Source organism: Convolutriloba macropyga, chromosome 4 (assembly GCF_964194025.1).
Source record: "Convolutriloba macropyga chromosome 4, txConMacr16.3, whole genome shotgun sequence".
In the NCBI taxonomy this organism is placed as follows: Eukaryota; Metazoa; Xenacoelomorpha; order Acoela; family Convolutidae; genus Convolutriloba; species Convolutriloba macropyga.
The window spans coordinates 5,221,371-5,244,081 of NC_134471.1; the positions used below are offsets into that span (position 1 = coordinate 5,221,371).

The 22,711-nt window shown below is 38.9% G+C and overlaps 1 protein-coding gene and 1 non-coding gene across 2 annotated transcripts in view; both read right to left on the bottom strand.

Annotated features, from left to right (window-relative positions):
- LOC142337957 (dynein axonemal heavy chain 5-like) overlaps positions 1–22,711 on the bottom strand; it is a 428,573-nt gene that overhangs the window by 253,851 nt on the left and 152,011 nt on the right. The window contains exons 12-16 of the mRNA XM_075387590.1: positions 21,942–22,180; positions 11,324–11,466; positions 6,832–6,983; positions 5,955–6,117; positions 1,252–1,444 (exon numbers count right to left, since the gene is read on the bottom strand). Coding sequence (XP_075243705.1) covers positions 1,252–1,444; positions 5,955–6,117; positions 6,832–6,983; positions 11,324–11,466; positions 21,942–22,180 — 890 coding nt within the window. The remainder of the gene's footprint in view (positions 1–1,251; positions 1,445–5,954; positions 6,118–6,831; positions 6,984–11,323; positions 11,467–21,941; positions 22,181–22,711) is intronic.
- Trnak-uuu (transfer RNA lysine (anticodon UUU)) lies at positions 22,619–22,691 on the bottom strand. Its single transcript has one exon. It is a non-coding gene; the product is annotated as a tRNA-Lys (tRNA).

Sequence of the window (22,711 nt, forward strand, 5' to 3'; positions counted from 1 at the left end):
ATTTAGTGTTGCAAAGAATCGAATACCTACACCTTGCAATCAACACAAAAGAATTGTGTTTTCGTTGAAAATTATCGGTTCGATGTAGCATTATCGGAGATGTTTTTGGCTCTCAATTTCTGTTGAATTACTCCATAGACTAAAACTTTTTCCAATTAGAATATAGTAATTTTACCTACTTAACTTTAAATTTTTCAACATCTAAATTTCTGAGAACAGCCGCAGAAACAGTCAAGTTGAGTTCTGAAAACAAGTTTTTATTCACATCTTTCTTTTTATAGTCTTGCTCCTACACCGCATAATCAAAATTTCAAGGCAAGCATTCAAAAAGAGACTTTTATAATCTCCAGACAGCCAAATATCGGCGTTTAAAGACATAAGACTGTTGCGTTAGTTCATAATGATGGTGTTTTTACCAAATGAGTGCGTTGTACTGACTGTTAGCCGCGTTTTTGAGAATTGAATCTTTTTTTTAAATCAGATCTCTGATCAGTTTGATGAAATCATTGCTGAAATTATTCTACAGCAAAATGTAATCAGTTGCTAGACACAAACTAAGTATCTCTAAACATGCAAACATAAAACTTATGTGTAAGAGTACAATCGATCGTACTCCAAAACGTGTAAGTGATAGCGGGGGGCGTCTGATTCGTGCCACCCCTCCGAGCTGATCCTCCCCTAGAACTGATCTTCCTGCGGAAAATCTTTCCCCAATAAAGAAAACCGCTTTTTACCACAAATTTAACTTTATTTGATATGAGTGAGCTGTACCTCAAAACCTCAAAAAGGATCTGAGCTAATCCGATTGGCTCTTAACTTAAAGAGTTCTGTAAACAGTTTGCTAGCTTTCGACAAAAAAATAATCAAGGTATTTAGCAAATGAAAATTCAAAGCTGCGGTTTATTTTATCCTAATTAATAGAGTCTTTTTGATTAGTGCTCAACCGGCAGGAAAAGCACCTCCCATTGGGCAGAGGAATTCACCGTGTTGAACTGTTGCTTCTAACTCAGCTAAAAATGATGATGTTTTCTCTCCAGTTTTTGGAAATGATTTCCGTTTATGCCCCCGAACCCCAACCCCCTCCCCCTGCTTATTGCGTCCATATTAATTGCAACCCCGAAGCAAACTAATCGCATAATCAATTGGATATAGTAATTAACACACTTTGTTTCAGATTTTGGAATAACCCCGTTTTTAGGGTATTAATGGAAACTAACAATCCAAAGTGTCATATGTGTGAAGTGTCATAACTGAGTGGGTTTAAATTTAGGGAAAAGATTTTCATTCCTCTTTTGCTGTTGCGAATTTTCCATAGACTTGCTGGTGAATAAGCCCGCGATAGAACGAATGTGGTCATCATCGTCGCTACCCGAAGTCGCAACGGCCCCTTTTTTCCGTTGTCTTCCTGTAGCTGAGGGTGCGGTATATGGGTGCACAAATGGTTCTACATTTCATACCGCAATAAGATATGAACATTTTTAAACAGAGTAAAAATATATCCCGCCATTTTTTACGCTAAAAACATACTGGTCATTTCTTAAAAAGTTTTTATTTTTGTGCGATCTACTGGACTAGGACAGACTTCCTTTTTTCCATAATAAACGTCAACTTTGCGGTAATTGCACGCAAGTTGAGATTCAGATCGTACCAGATTCAACATGTCCAGACGACTCACGATGAAAAATGAGTATGTACAGAATTTTGTGCTGGAACTCGACTTTATCCAGACTTAAGTGCATTCTTCCATTTTTCCAGACAGTGTAATTTTTGAACGCATGACGCCCCATTGTTTGTTCATTTTGGTATGGACATATAAAATTTTGGTGTGTGTCTTTGGCCTGGGCGTCACTGGACCAACTTGTGCTATGAAAAGATGACGAAAAAGTTTTCTGGATAATAGCTTGACAACTCTTGAATTACAATCCAAAGAAATGACTCAATTACAAACTCAGGATGATACGTAATTTGACAAAAATCAAAATGTTCTCGAAAACAATTGGGGTCGGAGTCAACAAAACAAGTAACTGTACAAAAAAAACTATCGTTATTCACCTCATAAAATTAAAGTTTGAAAACGAGATTTCCTTTTTTGATGATTTCACAAATGCAGAAAACCATAGAGATACTAGAAATGACAAATAGAAGGCGTAATTCTAAGTTAATAAAATCATAAGCTACAAACTGCAATTTTTAATATTCGCCTGCTTAGATAACCGATTAGACCTTTACTTATTGAGACTAAGAGACAAGACAACTAAAAATACATCAATGAGCAATTTCCAATGTCGACCAGAAAAATTTCTCAACTGAAACCTTTAATAGGCTTATGTTTGCAGGCTTAAAAAGTCTATTGCCTTTGCCATTAATTAGAATAAGCGATGCCGCCACGTGATAATTAAAACAAAGAAAAGCAAAAATCAAATAAAGTCTAAGCGTTCCGAAAGCACATGTCTATAGCTTTTAGAACTTACAATTCTACAGTTTACCGCTTACTTTACAGTGGTGACTTGTAAGAGAGCCGAAGTTAAAAGAGTTGATTATAAGAGAGCCGAAAAATTATTGAAATTATTGGTCGATATATTAGGATTGATTTCGCAGCCAATTAAACTGCGTTCTGAAATGAGACTAACAGATTCTCAACTAATCAGAACTCAGTACTTGAGAAATAAAATTTTAATTTTTCCAGTAAAAGAAACTGAGAGCGATTTAATAAAAAATTATTTTGAAACTATCGCCGTACGTGGCCCTGCCTCAGCAGCTCATGCGACTTCATATGAAACTATCAGACTGAAAATGAGACCAATCAACCCAATTAGGTGCTTTTCATAGTAATCAACTAACAAATTAGGGTAATTGAGGACAACTTTTTGCTTTCGATTCTTTTGAATTTAATGTTGTTTTCGACTCTGTTTATACTCGGCTCTTTATAACGTCGGCTCTTTTGCACGTAACTAGCTTATTTTACATTATTTTACAATTTACCCCTTTTATCTACAAAATACTAAATAGGCTCCATTATGCCTGCCTAAAAAGTTAGTGCAACCTACCATTAGCGTCAATAATTGGCCAGCCGACAAACAGAAAAACCAATACTGCCAATACTATTAGTTTCATGAAAACACATGGCGTTGAGTCATTACAAACCATAAACTATCGATCAAAAATCTTCGATACGTTCAACAATGCTCTCATAGAAAAACCAACGAGACTGTGCATTAGTATATCTGTCTACATCTGCAACAAGAAGAATCATTTGTGACAAAGTAGAACAAAACCACTAATATTGCTAATAATATTAATATCAAGGTATTTAAAAATAGCCGCCCGTTAAGGGCCTCAAAGGGTCTCAACCATGGCATTATTTAAATACCCGAATCATCTTATGAAGAGAACACCATTTTAATCCTTTTTAAAAAAAATATGCAAACTTCAAACTCCTCGCTTTTTAATCCCTTTACCTTTAATATCCAGTGTAACTGAAATCAATATTCAAACTTGCCCTCTCAATCAACAGAAAAAAAATTGAAAAAGAGGATTAGATCATCAAAAAATCAGCGCCCCAATACAATCCAAGTTTTTTATTGTAGACAGAGTACTCGGAAATAGAACGACGATAGTAAAAAGGTAGCTGAAAACATACGATATTCCGTTGAACTTAAAGAGAAACAATTTATTTTATGATAAAAATTATAATTATTACTTTTATGGCTGCTTTAGTTACCATTATAATTGTTTATATTATTTTTTAATTATATTATAAATACTATTACTAGTATTATTTATTATTTTGTTTACTATTAATATTAGTATTAATTTTAAGGTTGACTTTTTAATTGAAGATTTTTTAATGGTTATTATTAGTTCTTTTTATCGCTATCATCAGTCTTTTTTATTAGAATTCAAATCTCTTTTATAGCAAAAACAAAAAACACTTTTATGTCATTTATAGTTGTCGTATCAGATGTTGACATAATTATAATTTCATTAGGTTTGGTTCAAATTGATCAAAGTTTTTATTTGTTCAGGCAGAATATTTTATTTCCTTATGTATGAGAAATTTTAATATTAATGATTGGGATGCTCGGTTACAGCACAATTTTGATTTGACCCTTTTAGTCTTTTAATTTTTTAGAAAATGACACCCTTGAGGCAATTTTATGTCTAAGAGGCGACCATTGTCGATCAGCATTTTTAAATTTTAGAAACGGTCCAAACAACAATTATGCCTCCAATTGTCGCTTAGAAGTGGTTTTTACGCGATACAACATTCTCTGGCATTATTTTTGGCGTGATTCGTTGAAGTTAGAGGGAGAACAAAAATATTTTTTATGATATTAGAATAAGCAATGTGAGTGTATCTGAGCCGTCAAAAAAGAGGATCTCTAAAAACAAAAATAATAATAAAAAATATCGGTTGTCATTTAAAAGAACGCTAAGAGAGGGTCTTCCCTAAAAAATACCTATCAAATAATCGCAAGACTGGTCAGAAATGATTGCTTGCCGCAAAAAAATGAAAGTTTGAACGGCCCCAAAGTGCAGAAAACTCCTAATTGGCGACAAAAATAGCGGTTTTTACTTCCTCAAAATACGGTTTTTACTACCTCAAAATATTTGGTAATAACATTCTATTTTACGCACCGATTTTACCGCCTTCTTCACAGTCAATTGGTTTTTACAAATATTTCACAAATACGGAGGGCAAAATTGTTGTCTGAATAGAAAGATAATATTAAAAAATATTGTTTGGAACAATTAGATTAGATAGATACAGTACTGAACTTAATGAAAAATGTAGAAATTCAACAATCTCAAGTAGATTCTATTTTGTGGGGGAGACACTGTGATGACAGTTAAACATAATAGAGACTACATCAAATAATTCAATACCACAAAGCCACAAAGGAATGGAAATCTTAAATTATTATGTTTTCCTGCAAAAAATTGAATCCTTTCCAGAATTGCATTATTCACAAAAGCAATGATTGATTGGCCGATAACAGGTTTTTTGCGCGTCATAGACTAGTGGAATAAAAGCAAAAGAATGTCCGCAAAAGTCTTACAACTTTTTTCGAGTTTCAGCATTTTCCCGACAAATAGCACACAGACCATTTGCTTTATTACAAATATCGTTTAACACTATATTCGCGAGGAGGAATTAAATTTCGAAATGTACACTCTTAGATCAAATAAATTTGGTAACTCTATCGGTACAGAATATAAAAGCAAAAAAACTTTAAAATTTCCACTTCAAATGTTTCTGTATTCCCTTTATATCACATCAAATCGCTGCTCAAGACATTACAGCTTACCCAAAAATTCAAAAGTAGGAAAAAAACTTGAGAATTTTTGTCAATTTTGATATGTTGCAACAAAGGCAATTACTTTTACAAATTAAAAAAAATATATATTTAGAAATATTTTTCCGGTTTTTGTAAAAATAATATCTAAAGAGCTCAGTGTTCAAAAATGACTTTAAATGATTCCGAGTTAAGAAAAATGAACACTACAATTTTTTAACTCTGTATCGACAAAAATCGATTAATCATTTGTTTTCTCACACTAAATGGTAAACATTTTTCCTGTCCTATAAAACAACGAAATTTTAAGAACAGAAAAAAGAAAAAAATACCAAATAACAGATTCATCTTATGGGTAACAGAGATGATGACAGCTCGGCAGGTATGAAAATATTTAGAGTTTACAGTGCTGTTTAAGGTCTAATATTTCTCATGAATTGAACCTCGCATATACAATTCAGGAACCTGTGCTGGCATGATCCAGCCGTCTGGTCAAGTCGGTTTTTATCAACTTTTATGTTGTTTAAACGAGCAAATTTTGAACGATTTTCTTGAAGTCGAGACTTGTCAATGAAAATATGCTGTTTTACCAATCCGACCGCTGAAATTTTTCCTCAATTGACTGAAAAATAGACTTTAACCAGTTCTAATGCTAACCTGCATATTTGTCTTCGTCTTTAACTGTCTCTGAGTCTGATTCTGTTCCTGTTTGTAGATTGGGGTGATCATAATTCATGATGAGGTTGATCAGCTCCTGAACCGAGTCTTCGGCCAATTTGCTCTTCGTCTGTAAAGTGTGTGTGCCTTTTGCACACAGTAGCTGAAACGTATGTATAAGTTGTATTCAATTGACGTTTGCTTGACATGTTGCCGAATGATTCGGTCGGCAGAAAGTTTAATGGTTCAAAGCTTGATCAGTTATAAGTTCTATGTATTCAATGAATTCCTTTAAGTCAAATTTCGGTTGACAAAATGGATCTATTCTGCCCTCCCCCCCCCCCCCCCCCCCCAGCTTAGTGGGCATATAAATTCAAGTGCACGTGCTGTGTTTTACATCGCAACTTGCTATATAATAACCCAAAAATTGTAATTGAGGACACAAAAAACACTGGGGGCCGAAACAGAATAGATCCCGAAAAATAAACAAAATATCATGGTCTCTTTTTCAAGTTCATTTTGACAAGATATTGGTTCTGACTCGGAAAATTTTTCCCTAGTGTTTGTTTAGCTCGTGATCTCAGTACAAGTTGCAAGTGAATGGCTTCCCAGGCTCAGATCACAGACTGAATTCACCTCTGATCAACCAATTCAGACCCAAATAACCCCCTGATCAGAATTTGTTCTGACCCCGACTTTTTCCCATACTTCCGTTTGTTCCAACTGGCTCTCAAACAGGCGTGGAATTGTCCCAATGATCGAACAATATGGGTCTGATCAGAGGTCAATTCGGTTCGAGGTCTGAACCCTGCGTCGGGTTATGGATCTCAACCCGAGTGGACCGCAACTCCTCGACAACATGGAACACACTACTAACCATGGTTGAACTAGTGAACTGTTCAATCGTGGCTGGGTCGTCTTGTTCTCCGGGCAACTCCACAAGAGGGACAACCATCATCTCTTTCAACACTCCCTCTATCCGGTGGTCTATTATGTCTATGCATCTCGTCAACAAAAGCTCCACACGATCTGAAACAAACAAATGTGAAAATCCTCACCATTATCTGATTTTTTAACCTAATTTATAACAAAGGAGATTGGCATTTGGTTTTGCCTAGTACAGGTAGTAATTCAACCTAGCAAATAACTGTTTTTCATAGCCGCCATCAGCTACTCAAAATGTCCGCCATCAGCTACTCAAAATCAGCTACTTAGGCGCTGTCCTTTTAAATAAATAATAAATTTGTTTCTGAATAATCGCAGCGGAGCAGAATTAGGATTTGAGTCTGCATTAACAGTAGCCTGTTCTCAGCTGCTCTTTTTCTATTATTCCCCACTCAGACTGTTCATTGAGTGAGCATGAATGCTCTTTTTTGGTGGCTATGGCCACTTTTTTGCGTCTGAAAATTTTCACGTGGTACCAGTTTTCACTTAGGCGCTGTCCTTTTACGATTCGACTGTTTTTAGTTGTTTAAGCCAATCTACTGAGCACAAAAGAAATTAAGCAGAGAAAAAAGTGGGATCTTTTGATCTTTTCAGTTTGTACCCCCCGGTTTAGTGGGTGCATATTATTTACACCCTCGTGTACAATATTGTCACAAATTAATTTACTATGTAATGTTGTATAACGGGGGGGGGGGGGGGGCAACGTACTGAGGGGTACAAACAGAAAACATTTAAAAAGTTGTTTTCAATTGCTCCATTAGAAAGCCAGAACAAAATTATGGATATTTTTTCGTAAATGGAGAAGAATATTTTGTTCACGTGCGTCCCTTTGCAATCTGTTTCTTAGTGCTGACTATGGTTTTTAGACAAAAAGAGTTTTTCACTTATTTCGGCATTAAATTGCACTCTCAGGAGATTTTGGGATCGTTTTAAGAATTTATTAGACTTTTACAATGCAATTCTGAGCTATTAATTGTCGTTTTGTGTTTCGGATGACTTTTTTGTTTTACTGTTTCTTGTTTACTTTTTGCAGCTTTGTGGGAAGTTTTTGCTGCTGGCTTGGGAGAATTTACGGATGCTGCATTTCTGACCAAAATTTGGGTTCATTTTAACCAACTTAAAATGGAAACTTCTCTTTTGTAACAAATAAAATTATAAATTGGGGCAACATTTTTTGTCTAATCGTTGAATTTTCGAATAATTTTATTTTTGCGTCTATCAGATATGTTTTCTCGAGTACTGTTTTTTAGAAGCACAATTAACGAACATCTTTAGTTACCATCAGGTAGATGAAGGTTTGATGGGACTGTTTCTCAAAGCAATACAGAAAAATATTAACTAATTTTACAAATTTCAAACCTAAACTTGTGGTTTCCTTGTTAAGTAGCGCGCCATCTTTTTTATAGCTATTCACTGACGGAACAAAATTGGGATTGCAAACGGTCTGGGGAACAAGTGTCAACCAACCGCAGCTCTGGCCGTTTCTCATAGAATGAAATTCAGATATTGTTATTTTGAATATGGTTTTTAGACAAAAAGAGTTTTTCACTTATTTCTGCATTAAATTGCACTCTCAGGAGATTTAGGATCGTTTTGAGAATTTATTAGACTCTTACAATGCAATTCTGAGCTATTAATTGTCGTTTTGTGTTTCGGATGACTTTTTTGTTTTACTGTTTCTTGTTTACTTTTTGCAGCTTTGTGGGAAGTTTTTGCTGCTGGCTTGGGAGAATTTACGGATGCTGCATTTCTGACCAAAATTTGGGGTTCATTTTAACCAACTTAAAATGGAAACTTCTCTTTTGTAACAAATAAAATTATAAATTGGGGCAACATTTTTTGTCTAATCGTTGAATTTTCGAATAATTTTATTTTTGCGTCCATCAGATATGTTTTCTCCAGTACAGTTTTTTAGAAACACAATTAACGAACATCTTTGGTTACCATCAGGTAGATGAAGTTTTGATGGGGAAAGTGAAGGTTTCTGAAAGCAATACAGAAAAATATTAACTAATTTTACAAATTTCAAACCTAAACTTGTGGTTTCCTTGTTAAGTAGTGCGCCATCTTCTTTATAGCTATTCACTGACGAAACAAAATTGGGATTGCAAACGGTCTGGAGAACAAGTGTCAACCAACTGCAGCTCTGGCCGTTTCTCATAGAATGAAATTCAGATATTGTTATTTTGAATCTATCGCTCCGCCTTTTGTTTTCCGGTCTGTTCTCTGAGTTATCATTGTTTTTGTTATTTTCTATTGGATTTTTTCAACAAATATATTCATTTGCGTTTCATAGTTCATTTTTTCTCTAAAATGTTTCAATTCTGCTTCAAGTCAATTCCGCAGTCTTCGGTTCACGTACTACGATTTACGCAAGTGATCAGACCGTCCTCCTCTGTTTTGTTGTTTTTCCTCAAACTTGCATTTAAACTAATTTTTGAAATCAATTTTGGGGGATGCGTCACATAATTCAAGATATATCTAATGTATATATAGGTCTAAAATGATATACAAAGACTGAAATGGTCAAAATTTTTTGACAACTTTTATTATTCGAGTAATAAAAAAAATTCAAGTCTCTTCAAGGGTCGATTCAGTTTGCAGAAGTTTTCCATTGGTATTACTTCAGCATTTCTCCGCAAAAAAATGACTGATTAAAATGTTGCACGAAGTTTGTAAATCACAAATAATTTTGCAGCCTGCAATGGTTAAATTTTTTGTAACAAAATTTTTGTAATGAAACTTTTGCAGGTCAATTGAATTGAACGCGAGATCAACAGCTATGTGCTCAATTTATAATCGATTGTCCGAAAGGTATCCCACGTACTCACATACAGATAAACTTTTACCATGGATGAGTCGATAGCCATTGTGGAAACTTTTGAATACTCCAGCCAGTAACGCAATTAGGAGTCAAAGGCAAAAATATGCTTGAAATCAATTTAATGAATTGATGTTGGTGGTCACAAAATTTCCAAAAAAACGCAATTACAAAAGTGTCAAATTTTTGAAGTCATAAAACAATCACTTAATCATATAATCAGATATGTAGTGCCGTGGTAAGCGGAAACAATTGAAGCTTAATTGTGAAGCAACTGTTGAAATTATCCCCGAAAAAGATCTGGTTACCAAAAGGCCGCTGAAAAATTCAACGCCCTCGCCCTCTTAGACTGACGGTGTGTTTTCTTTTTGAGTTTCTTATTCCAATTAAAATCATTGTGTCAACTTCAGGCTTGGCTTCTGTCAGCTCTAACTCCGAATATAAGGAGCTTACACTCTGTTTAGTTCAATTTGGTGGCTCAGGATTATTAGAACAAAAGACACTGAAAAAGTCACTAACCAAAGACAACAACCTACGGAAGTAGGTTGGTGGAAACAAGTCGAAAGCCTCCCATTATTTGATAACCTATTAATGTCTTATGACATGCAATAGTTCTCACGAAGTAGGAATGCATGGAAGAAAATTGTTTTGAACATGAACAAGGTGCAAGCCTCCTATTGTCACAAAGCTTCATCTGAAAATTGATGCTGGCACCTGAAATTATACGTTGTAATTTAAATGAAGTTTCCAACTGATCTGCCCAAAAATATAAGAAAACTTTAATTTCTGGTCATGACTAAAGTAACAGCTAATTGATGAAGAATGAACATTCGGTGCAGTAATCATTCTCTAATATCTCATTGTGAAGAATCTGTTATTTACTAATTCTTTTCATATATTTATCATGAGTGTGTTTACTTCAGCCCCCCCAATTTAACTATTTAACTTCAAATTCAGAAATATGTCAGAAAACATCCCTCCCCCAGTTAAAGAGCACGTGTCATTACATAGTAAATAATTGCGAATAATACGCACAAACGGAAAATCTCCCCTATTTTAGTCATATATATTTGACGTCTAGTTGTTCTTTCTTCCTCTTTCTTCAGATTGAATCGGCTTACATAATGAGGTTAGACGTCGTGTTTGAAGTTAACCAACGCCAACTTCAAAACAAAATTAACAAAAGTCTTATATCATGAGCGGGCGGTATGATAAATTGATCGAACAAAATGGAACATTTTATTTTGATCCATGAATGATCTAAATAGTTTCTTTTCTCCGCTATCTGAGTTTTGCAGAGATTATTTTGTGAGTTCAGTTTTTCATTTGATTTATATTTAAAAAAAAACAAAAAACAGCTCTTTTTGACGGATGATTTTAAAGCATCCGAAGCCGTTATATTTTCGGACCGTCTATAACCATTTTCGACCGGCTTGGAACATTTTTTTTTGTTTTCTGGAACTAAAACATGCCGTTTGTTATCGGTAATTTGGCGATTGTTGACAAACATTTCCTAACATTAACGGCCGAAAACGTTCATTTCCCACAAAGATTTGATCGTTTTTGACAGCTCTTCTCAAATGCAGTTTCAAAGTTTTCTTACCTAACTGAGCGTGTACTTTCTTGAGGTACTCTTGTACATTGACAGATGTCCAGGTGAGTTTGATAAATCCAGGCTGGATGGCCCTGTCTATGGCTGCTAAGTGGGGTGCGTACAAGTTCTTCAAGATGGGTGGAATGCGTCCTCTGAAACAAAAAAAAACTAAGTTGCTATATTTGATTAATTTTAAAGTTATCTCCATTCCAAATTTATTTGCAGTGAAAATCTGTATAAGGAATTGGGTTCTCCCCTAAGTTGTTTCATAATAACAAGTTCCGGCACGAGGTCTGTTAAATAATATGGCGTTCTTTCGGATCATATTTGATATATTAAAACAAATATTTAGACCACGTAAATGACCATTTGGGATCTGCGGTTCTGTAAACAATTCATTGTTAGATTTTGGCCAGAGTAGAATATGCAACAAATAAACCTGTTTTAGTGAACAGTGAAGATGACCTAACAAACTATGCTGCCAAACGTTACGCGCAAAAAACACCAAATGCAAACCTTTTGAGCCTGAAGGACCTGTGTCATCAACTACATCTATAACTCTGCTTAAAGTTGTTAATCATCAATTCATATTGTCTTGGTGTGTTATCTTGGTGTTACTCATTTTGCAAGTTCTATATTCAAATTATGGTTCTGACTGCTCAAAAGTCAAGTTCTTTATGAGTTCATTACAGTCCCCCTCGTTTTGGCGTTGTAGTCAAAACCTAAAGGGTTAATGATTTGTTAAAAGTTGTGAATGTGGTTACTGTTCATTAAATTTGTGTCCTGTTTCGACGTTGTGATCCGTTTCCTAGTCGTCAATTACTAGTGCCAATTTGTTTACTGGTCTTGTTTGTTTCCCGAACCCAGTTCTGATTTCGCATGATCTAACTTTTCCATCATTGCTGTGAGAAAATTTTTCCACAATACCGACGGGCCAAATACCTCGTGGAGTCATGTCTTCCAATATCCAAACAAGGCTACCAACTTCGAGAGGCTTCTGATCTTTTATCCATTTGGGTCTCCTAGCCATTTTGGGTATGAACTCGCGCAGGAGTCGTGTCCAAAATTGATGTGAAAGGGTAATACATCTTTTCCAGTCCTTGTTGTAATCTTTAGTGATTGACAGTATTGACGGCAAACGTTTGTGAGGTCGACCGATAAGATAATGATTAGGCGTGATTGGTTGATAAGACAAACTGTTGTCTGGGACGTAAGTCAAAGGCCTGCTGTTCAGGATTTCTTCGACTTGAGTTAGGAACGAGTGAAATGTTTCTTCGGTCAACATTTGAGAGCCAATCACTGAGTAGAGAATTCGTTTTGAGGACTGCACGAGTCTTTCCCATGCTCCTCCGAAGTGGGATGCGTATGGTGGGATGAACTTCCATTCGATCGTCTCTTTGAGTAATCGGTCACTAATTTCCTGGTGGTCGAAATGGTTTACTTTTGTTATGAGTTCACGAGAAGCGCCAACGAAATTTCTACCATTATCAGAGACAATGAGGTGGGGATTTCCTCGACGGGCAGTAAACCTCAGTATCGCTTGAATAAAGGAATCAGTGCTTAAATGGTAAGCTGGTTTTAGATGAACGGCTCTTGTGGTAAGGCAAGTGAAGATGCAAGCGTATCGTTTTGGATACAAGTTGTCGCTGGCCTTTAAAGCGAAAGGACCAAAGAAATCTACACCCGTATTTTGAAAAATAAAGTTTTCAGTATTTGGAATTCTAAAGTCTGGCAGGGGTGCCATTTGAGGTTGCAGTGCTACTGCTTTTTGTCGACGGCAATCGAAACATCGGTTGATTATTGTTCGTAAGGTGGAGCGAAGGCTGATTACAATAAAGGACTGTTGAACATTGAAACGGCAATGGCCGAGACCTGTATGTCCATTGTGGTTGTGAATATCTCTAAGCATAAGAAAAGTTATATGTTCTTTGCCACTTAGGATTACTGGGGTTTGTAAGTTTTCTTCCAGTTGATTTGCATTGGGAAGACGTCCATTAGCTCTTCTAACTCCGTCGTCGGAAATGAAGGGCAAGAATTTTTTTATTTTTGAGTGTGCTGGAACGTTTTGGTCTTTGCGAAGACAATCTAGCTCTTCCTCAAATGAGAGTTCTTGAGATTGCCTCAGTAGATAAATTTTGCTCATCTTGACTGTCTTTATGGTCAAGTGGAAACTCTTCGTTGTAGTTTTGAGTTTGCTGATAAACAAATTTACAAATGCGAGAACCGGTTTATATTTTTCAAAGCTTGAGAACCGTTTTGGGTCGATGAGTGGCTGGTTTGCCCTCGAGAGAGTCATTGAAGCTGCTAAAGGGTAATTTGGCACTTTTGTCGGAGGCCAATTTGTTGGGTCATGTTTCAAGAAAAGTGGCCCGTTAAACCAACGACAATCCAGTTTGAACTCGTTTAATTTCAACCCCCTTGTTCCGTCGTCAGCTGGATTCAAGACACCTGGAACATGATGCCAGTCTGATGGTGAAGTTGTTTCAAGAATTTCTGCAACTCTGTTTGCTACATACATTTCGTGTCTTTCTTTGGAGTTGTAAATCCATTGTAGGGTCGTTGCGCTATCCGCTCAAAATGTCGTTTTGCTAATTGTTACATCGAGCTGTTGCTTTATGAAGAAGGCTACCCTAACTCCGATAACAGCTGCTGCCAGTTCTAGTTTAGTTATGCTTTGCTGTCGAATTGGGGCAACTTTTGCTTTTCCCATTATAAAATTGATTGAACAAGTTGAATCTGTATACTCTGTTTTTAAATATGCTACGGCACACATTGCTGTTAGAGAAGCGTCGCAAAAGATATGAAGAGTTGATTCTTTAGGTGTCTTTTTCTCCTCGAACTGAAATCGTGGTATTTGGATGCTGGAAATGTTTCTGATTTCTGTCGTAAGAGACTTCAGGGTTGCATCAAAACTGGTAGGTAAAAGGTTGTCCCATTGTTTTCCTAAACGCCAGACGTCCTGCATGATTGTTCTTAACCGCACTGTGAAGGGCGCAATAAACCCAATTGGGTCAAAGATAGATGAAATACTCTTCAAAATCTTTCTCTGGGTGGGGTTCTCTAGATCCACTTTTTAAAATGTTTTGCTGTTTATAACGAAAGAGTCTCTGGACACAGACCACTGTATTCCTAATACTCTCTCGGTATCAATTGTTGATGTCTGTTCGTCTGTTTCTCCGAATTTTGGAATAGGCCGTAGAATGGTAGACTCCTTTGTATCGTTAGGATTCTGGTCTTCTTTAGGGGTTGACTTCATTGTTTCAAGTGAATTGGAGGACCACTTGGTTAAATTGAAACCACCTAGCAAAAGTAAATTTTTCATATCTTTTGAAATGGAAATTGCTTCTTCGACTGTGTCTGTAGCGTGATACAGGCCATCCATGTAAAAGGAACGTAAGACTGCCTTGGCTGCTGAAGGGTACTGCTGACAGTTGTCCTCCGCTGTTCGTTGCAAGGCAAAGTTACAACATGTCGGTGAACATCTTGCTCCAAAAAGTTGCCTTCTAAATTGGAAGCAAATTATCTTTTCGCCTTTCTTCCACAGAAATCTTAAAAACTTTTGGTCCTGTGGTCGAACACCTACTTGCATAAACATGCCTTCAATGTCAGCAGATATAGCAACTTTTTTCTGCCTGAACCTGCAGATAACACCGGTCAAGTTTTGCATCAAGTCAGGCCCTGGCATGAGTTGATTATTTAATGATACACCATGATATTTTGATGCTGCGTTCAAACCTTTTCTTATTTTTGCTTTGTTAGGGTTTATGGCAGGGTGATGCGGAATGTGCCAAATGTTTGGAGTCGTTTTACCTAAGGGAACCTCTTCAATGTAATTCTTTTTCAGATCTTCGTCGATTATTTTTGTGTATTTCTCTAACAATTCCGGGTCTCTTTCTGGTCGCTTAACTAGGGCGTTGAATTGTTTGTAGGCTAAAGTGAAGTTATTTGGCAGGTCGGGTTTGTTTTTCCATAAAAGCCCAACATGGTATCGTCCTTCCTTGAACTCTACAGTAGATTCCAAAATGTCTGATGCGCGTTTATCGGTCTCTGATTTTGTGACGTCCTTATTGGACGCCAATTTTTCAACTTTGTACCAGTTGAGTACTTCGTTATACAGTGTGTCGTCAATTTCGCAGCACTGTGTAGACTCACTTTTGACAATTTGAGACTGGCATGTTACTGCTGAAGGCAGATCAGTTTTCCCTGACGCAGTCCATCCAAGTTCTGTTTGAATAGCTCTTGCGGTATTTGGAGGACCATAGTGAATCTCTCTAGGTGCAATGAGATCAAAATTGTCGCATCCAATCAAAATAGAGATTTGATTGATGCCAACGTCGGGGTATGAAGTATGTTTCATGTGATCAAACTCCTGACACACTTTTCGAATCCATTCTAAATTATATTGGGAAAACTCTATGTCGGCCGAAACCTGAACGTCTTCTATATCAAAAGTTTGATTAGAACTCATTCCTTTAATCGAAAGGTTAACGTTGGTGAATGACACAATTTTTGTTCCATGGATTCCTTTGTGCAATTCTGTGTGTTGGGTTTTTTCGTCAAGAACGATTCCAAGCGCGGAAGCAGTTTTCGTTAACATCATTGATACGATGCTTCCATTGTCCAGAAAGGCGTACGTGTTTACTGACTTACCATCCCTTGAGAGTGTTACGGGGAGTATCTGAAGGAGTGAAGGACGTTCTGATGATCCAGCGGTACTGCAATGTGTTGAGTTCGCTGACTGGCTAGACTCATCGTGTAAGTGTGTATGATGACGTTTGTTACAACTTCTGCAACTCTGCGTAGAAGCGAACTCCTTTGAAGAGTGACCATTTTCAGTCAATTGAAACAGGCTTTGAGTTGATAGATGGCGTCCCTACGCTGCTTAACAGACATGTTTTTAAATTTTTCGCACATGTATATTCTGCGGTTGCCGTCCTCGAACAGACACTTTGAAGCTCTGCTGGTTTGAGGAACGTTTTGGTCTTCTAATTGTTTCTGCTGATTTCTAGAATTCTTGAACTGCCTTTGATGTTGACTACGTTCTCTGTTAAATTTTGAAGTTGCCTGCATGTCGGAAATCTTGTCTTGCGTGGATACATATCTTGATGTTCCTTGAATTTGGTTTTGATCATATCTAGGTGATTGTTCCCATATTGTGAAAGATTGCTCCGCGGATTTGTTGAGTCATTTTTGCCCAGCTTGTTTCGAGAAAACGGTTCTAAATTCTCGAAGGTTTGAGCTGTCAAAGAGAGCCATTCGGCGAACTGCTCTAAGGAGGGAGATTCAATCTGATGTTGTGCACAATGTTTGCTCCAGTCAACTAGTTGGCTATAAGGTAATTTCTGTATTGCAACTTGGGTATTCATCGTTGATTTGAGGTCGTGTTCGTATTCCAGGCGTTTAAAAGTATTCACCAAGTCGTTTATAAATATACTAAAATTGTCCAAACTTTTGGGTCGCCGGGCTGACGAAGTTGGAAACGATGCAAGTTTTTCTAAGTACGCATTTACGATGACGTTAGACTTACCATACTTTTTCTTCAGGTCGGCTAGAGCATTGACCATTGCAACCGTAGCCTTTAACTAAGCTCTTTGTTTGTCCCGTGAGAAGTGATTGTAAGTGCGTCATCTTTTCTGTAGTGCTAAGTGGCCTCGAGTCAATGACAGACTCGAATAACTGTATCCAATCTGTCCAAGTGAGGGGATTGCCATTAAAGGTGTCAAGTTTTAGTGTCGGGAGAGTTCCTGATGAGATCGGGGTAGTGATAAATTGTTGCCTATGAGTGTGATCCTGACAATTTGCCAGACCAAATGAGGCTTGATGTTGTGGCAACGTAGTTTGGTCAAACAAATTTCTTGTGGCTGATGCATGGAAGGAAAAATTTGATGTTTCTGTATTTTGAAACGTTGCCGGTTGATTGGAACTAAGTGTTATACCTGTTGAAGCTGATAAAGTTTCCTACGGAATCTCTCTGTGTTCTGATTCGTTTTGTAGTGTTTGTTGTTGGAGGTTTGTTGGTAATCTTGTTTGTGTATCCGTTGAATTGTTGACAAGATCAGAACTGACTTTTAATTTTCTCCGAACCAAGTTAAATTTAATGCGGGAGTCGCGTTTAACTGCTACTGTCTCATCTAAAAACTGACAATGTTGTGATTTGTCTAGATTGAGTAGGAGAAACTCATTAGTCTTTTCTAGCTCAGATAGTAACTGCTGAACTTCCTTTTCTCCTTCTATGAACTCGTTGTATGGCAGATTCTCATCAGTTGAAATGTCTTCGATCAGATCGCTTATGCTCGAAACGCAATATTTGTGAAAACTACGCTGACTTTCAACGGTTTTGGCAGGCATGGTGAACTTTTCTTTATAGAACTCTGTAGTTAAAATTTTTCTTTTTACGTATGCTAAAAAGAATTGAGGCTGTGGTGGTCTATTGTAATTTCTTGCGGACGATTTGATGTTGGTATTTGGTCACAAGAAATCTGAATTACTACGTTGAATATGTAAGAGGTCTTTTGACTTGGGGAGATTTGTCTTGCTAACTGACCGGTGGCACCTCACGGAACCTGGGGACAGTTAGAAGACAATGCTGTCTCTACCAGCTGACCAATGGCACCTCACGGAACCTGGGGACAGCTAGTAGAGATGTTTTCGCAAATAATCTGTTATCTCACCAGTAGTTCAAGAGGCTACTCACAGAGCCAGCTGAACATTTAAGGTAAAGAGGATTTGTGAAATTTAAGTTGAAGTAGAAACTACCAGGTTGAGCAGATGCACGTACATGAATTCCGTTTACACTCGTAAATTTTGCTGTGACCACTGTTATTCAACATTACGTTATAATCCTAGTACAGAATCTTTTGTTTGATAAGGTGATGAAGGTTTGAGCGACCACATTCTTTAAGGTGAAGATGATCTTTAGGATTGAAGTATTTAGCGCCTGATATATGCTGACTGATTCCTCTATATTTCCAGTTGACTGAGGGTTTGTGACTACGAGTTCTGTGGGACACTTTCTCGAGGATTTCGTTAACGGCTGCTGATCGCTGCTTGTTTTCGTTTCGTTCTGGTATTCCTATGAGGTATACTTCTTTGGTTCTTTCGGTCATTAAATTTGCGAGTTCAAGCAACTGATTTGCGATGTCAATTGGTGTTTTGTCTGAAGGTTTGCAATTGTTATACAAGTCGTTACCGCCAAAAAACAGTATAATTTTACAGTACTGACTGATAGGGGAACAAAGTTATATACGTCGTTGATGGTTGCGCCGGGAAGAGATAATGTTTTCAGGTTTCCAGATTCGAAATGTCTTCCCTGTGAATCTGTGATCAATATGAACTTCGTTTTCGGAGACTTGAAAAGATGATATCGCATGTCACATACAATCAGTGGACGTCGAGACAATAAGTGAGTTATGATGTAGAGGAAAGGTTCTGGGTGCTCAGGTGAAGTGGATTTGGGTTGCTGCTGTTGGAACTCCTAGTTAGCCAGGAAAACTGCTGCAGAATGCTGCTATGGGCTGGTGGCTGCTGGTGAGGAATCCCGGTTGGCCAGGAAAAACAAGGCTGGGGAATGACGCTTGCCGTTGCTTTCTGCTGCTGGGAACCCTGGTACTCCAGTAAAACTGCTGCACAAAACTGCTGTTGGTTTGTAGCTGCTGATGGGGAATCCTGGTTGGCCAGGAAAACAAGGCTGGGGAAAGACGCTTGTCGTTGCTTACTGCTGCTGGGAACCCTGGCTAGCCAGGAAAACTTCTGTGGATTGCTGCTGCTGGTTGGTAGCTGCTGCTGGGGAATCCTGTTTGGCCAGGAAAAACTCGGCTGGGGAATAACGCTTGTTCTTGCTTGCTGCTGCTGGGAACCCTGGTTAGCCAGGAAAACTTCTGCAGATTGCTGCCGCTGGCTGGTAGCTATTGGTGGGAATCCTGATTGGCCAGGAAAAACTAGGCTGGGAATAACGCTTGTTCTTACTTGCTGCTGCTGAGAACCCTGGTTAGCCAGGAAAACTTCTGCAGATTGCTGCTGCTGGTTGGTAGATGCTGGTGGGGAATCCTGTTTGGCCAGGAAAAACTAGGCTGGGGAAAGACGCTTGTCGTTGCTTGCTGCTGCTGAGAACCCTGGTTAACCAGGAAAACTGCTGCAGATTGCTGCTGCTGGTTGGTAGATGCTGGTGGGGAAGCCTGGTTGGCCAGGAAACTTCTGCAGATGGCTGTTGCAGGTTGGTAGATGCTGGTGGGGAAGCCTGGTTGGCCAGGAAAAACAAGGCTGAGGAAAGACGCTTGTCGTTGCTTGCTGCTGCTGGGAACCCTGGTTAGCCATGAAACTTCTGCAGATGGATGTTGCAGGTTGGTAGATGCTGGTGGGGAAGCCTGGTTGGCCAGGAAAAACAAGGCTGAGGAAAGACGCTTGTCGTTGCTTGCTGCTGCTGGGAACCCTGGTTAGCCATGAAACTTCTGCAGATGGCTGTTGCAGGTTGGTAGATGCTGGTGGGGAAGCCTGGTTGGCCAGGAAAAATAAGGCTGAGGAAAGACGCTTGTTGTTGCTTGCTGCTGCTGAGAAACCTGGTTAGCCAGGAAAACTGCTGCAGAATGCTGCTACAGGTTGGTAGCTGCTGGTAGGGAATCCTGGTTGGCCAGGAAAAACTAGGCTGGGGAATGCCGCTTGCGGGTGGAATTGCCGAGTGACCGGAGAAGGGTGGTTTGGGTAGACTCAACTTTGGTTGGGGCGCCTCCACTGCCTGGTTGGGGGTGTCGTCCGAAAAACCACGGGGTTTAACCTCTGATGTTGGGCTGGGTAGACCAAAACTTTGCTGGGGTTCCTCCATTCCCTAGTTGGGGGTGTTGTCCGTAAAACACTGGGTTCGACCTCTGAGGGTGGGCTTGGTAGACCGAAAGTTGGCTGGGGTTCCTCCGCTCCCTGGGTGGGGGATGCCGTCTGTAAACCACGGGGTTCAAACTCTGAGGGTGGGTTGGGTAGACCGAGACTTGGCTGGGATTCCTCCGCTCCCTGGTTGGGGGGTGCCGTGTGTAAACCACGGGGTTCGACCTCTGAGGGTGGGTTGGGTAGACCGAAACTTGGCTGGATTCCTCCGCTCCCTGGGTTGGGGGTGCCGTCCGTAAACCACGGGGTTCGACCGCTGAGGGTGGGTTGGGTAGACCAAAACTTGGCTGGGATTCCTCCGCTCCCTGGTTGGGGGGTGCCGTCCGTAAACCTCGGGGTTCGACCTCTGAGGGTGGGTTGGGTAGACCGAAACTTGGCTGGGATTCCTCCGCTCCCTGGGTGGGGGGTGCCGTCCGTAAACCACGGGGTTTGACCTCTGAGGGTGGGTTGGGTAGACCGAAACTTGGCTGGGGTACCTCCACTGCCTGGGTGGGGGTACTGTCCGTAAAAAAAACGGCGGGGTGTTAGAACAATATTCGAAAAAAAATTGATGGGGGTGCTATGGCTTTGGACTTAGCTTCGAGTGTTGGCAGGCTGTAGTCAAGGGTTCGTGCCTTCTAACGTTGGTGCGCCATGTCATCAACTACATCTATAACTCTGCTTAAAGTTGTTAATCATCAATTCGTATTGTCTTGGTGTGTTATCTTGATGTTACTCATTTTGCACGTTCTATATTCCAATTATGGTTCTGACTGCTCAAAAGTCAAGTTCTTTATGAGTTCATTACAACCTGTGTCAGTGACCGAAAACAGTGAACAGGGATAATTTGGGATACAAGTCGAAAAATTTAACAAGGGAAAAACTGATATATAATTTGTCATTAAAATCTCTTGTAAGCTAAGAAAGTATATGTCAAAGAATTGTGGACTTAAATGAGCTTCCTTTATTTTATACAAAAGCGAACAAAACCGCCTACCGTCGGACAAATTGCTGCGAATTGACATGCAAGATGTTAGCGTTGGTTGCGGTCGGCTTAAAGAGAGGGAAGATAACTTGAGCGGGCGAGGATATAAGTTGGAGTGGGGAAAAATGTGGGGAATGGCGGTCCAAGATTGCCCGTTAAAACATATCTTCCTTCTCAATCCCGCTCTCGATGACGAAAAGCCAACTTAAATTGCCCAAGCGAGCAAACGAATTAGTTATAATGATTTAGCTAAGGAATCGAAACGGTCGAGAAATTTTTTGGCATAAAAACAAAAATACACGCACGTTTAATAATTTCTATACATAATTCGTCTACATAATTTCCTCAGACTTCGTTCGAGAGCGATTTGGTATTTTCGAGAGCGATTTCCAAAAGTTGAATTCTCAAACATTTCATGACCGCAAGTTTTCACAGCTTCGGGCTACCTTTATTCATTCAATCAACCTTAACACATTACCCAAGTTCAGAATCCAGAGCAAAGCTACCTTGATCACACAATATTCGAGCGCAGTGAGAAAAATTATTTATCTGGAGTACCTTTTGAACGCACGAAAGTTAAATGCGTTTTTCAGTTTTGTCTGAAACTTACAAGTTAACCGTCTTTTGCAAGAAGGTTGCAAGTTCTGATAAGTTAATAATCTCGTCTCGCCCCTAGTGGACAACTGTCTGGGTGGAGTCTGGGTGGAGGTCGTTTCGGCCTGAGACCCCAAACTGGATAGTAACCTACATCTTGGTACAAATTCAAAAAGCAAGGAGCATAAATCCAACCTGAGCTCATTGTTCCTGGTAAGCATGTTCTCCACTTGTGTGAAGAGATCCAGATAGTAGTACTGTTTGCGCAACAGCATCTGAGCCTTCTCTGGCACTTCCAGGTCCATCTTCAGCATCAAGTCTGCTTCTCTTATCAGAGTGAAGATCTCTGGGTCGAAGTTGACGTGGATGTCAGTCGGGGTCTCCTTGTCTCTCACCAGGATTGTCGACTGGATTCCGGATTGGACCAGGTCAATCTGCAAAAAAAAAGAATAAATTATTGTTATTGTTGGCCCTAAAATTTTTGGATCTTGACCGTTTAAACTTTAACCGTTTAAGTCTTTTCATAAGTCGAGGTCTAAACCTGGGTTGTGTCCCCCCTCAGTTTAGTAGTTGTTTATTAGTTGCAATCCCCAGAATCACACACAAACAGAAAATATCCAAATTATTGCGGACACTGGTCGAGGCGAAAAGTTTATCTTGCAAGATTCTTGAAAGAAAAAGTTGGGAAAGACACCGATAAAAGACGGTCACAGACATTCATTTTAATACGTCGTCGAATAATTACAAAATGGGATTTATTCTGTAATCATTTCTTCAAATATAAAAGAGAGATAAAGTAAATATTTCTACTTCACGGGGAAGTGAAAAGAAATATAAAAGTAAATAAGGAGAAATATATATGACAAAAGATACGCCCCACAAGGGACTCGAACCCTTGACCGTTGGATTAAAAGTCCAACGCTCTACCGACTGAGCTAGCAGGGCTCGGTTTACCTTACAAAAAT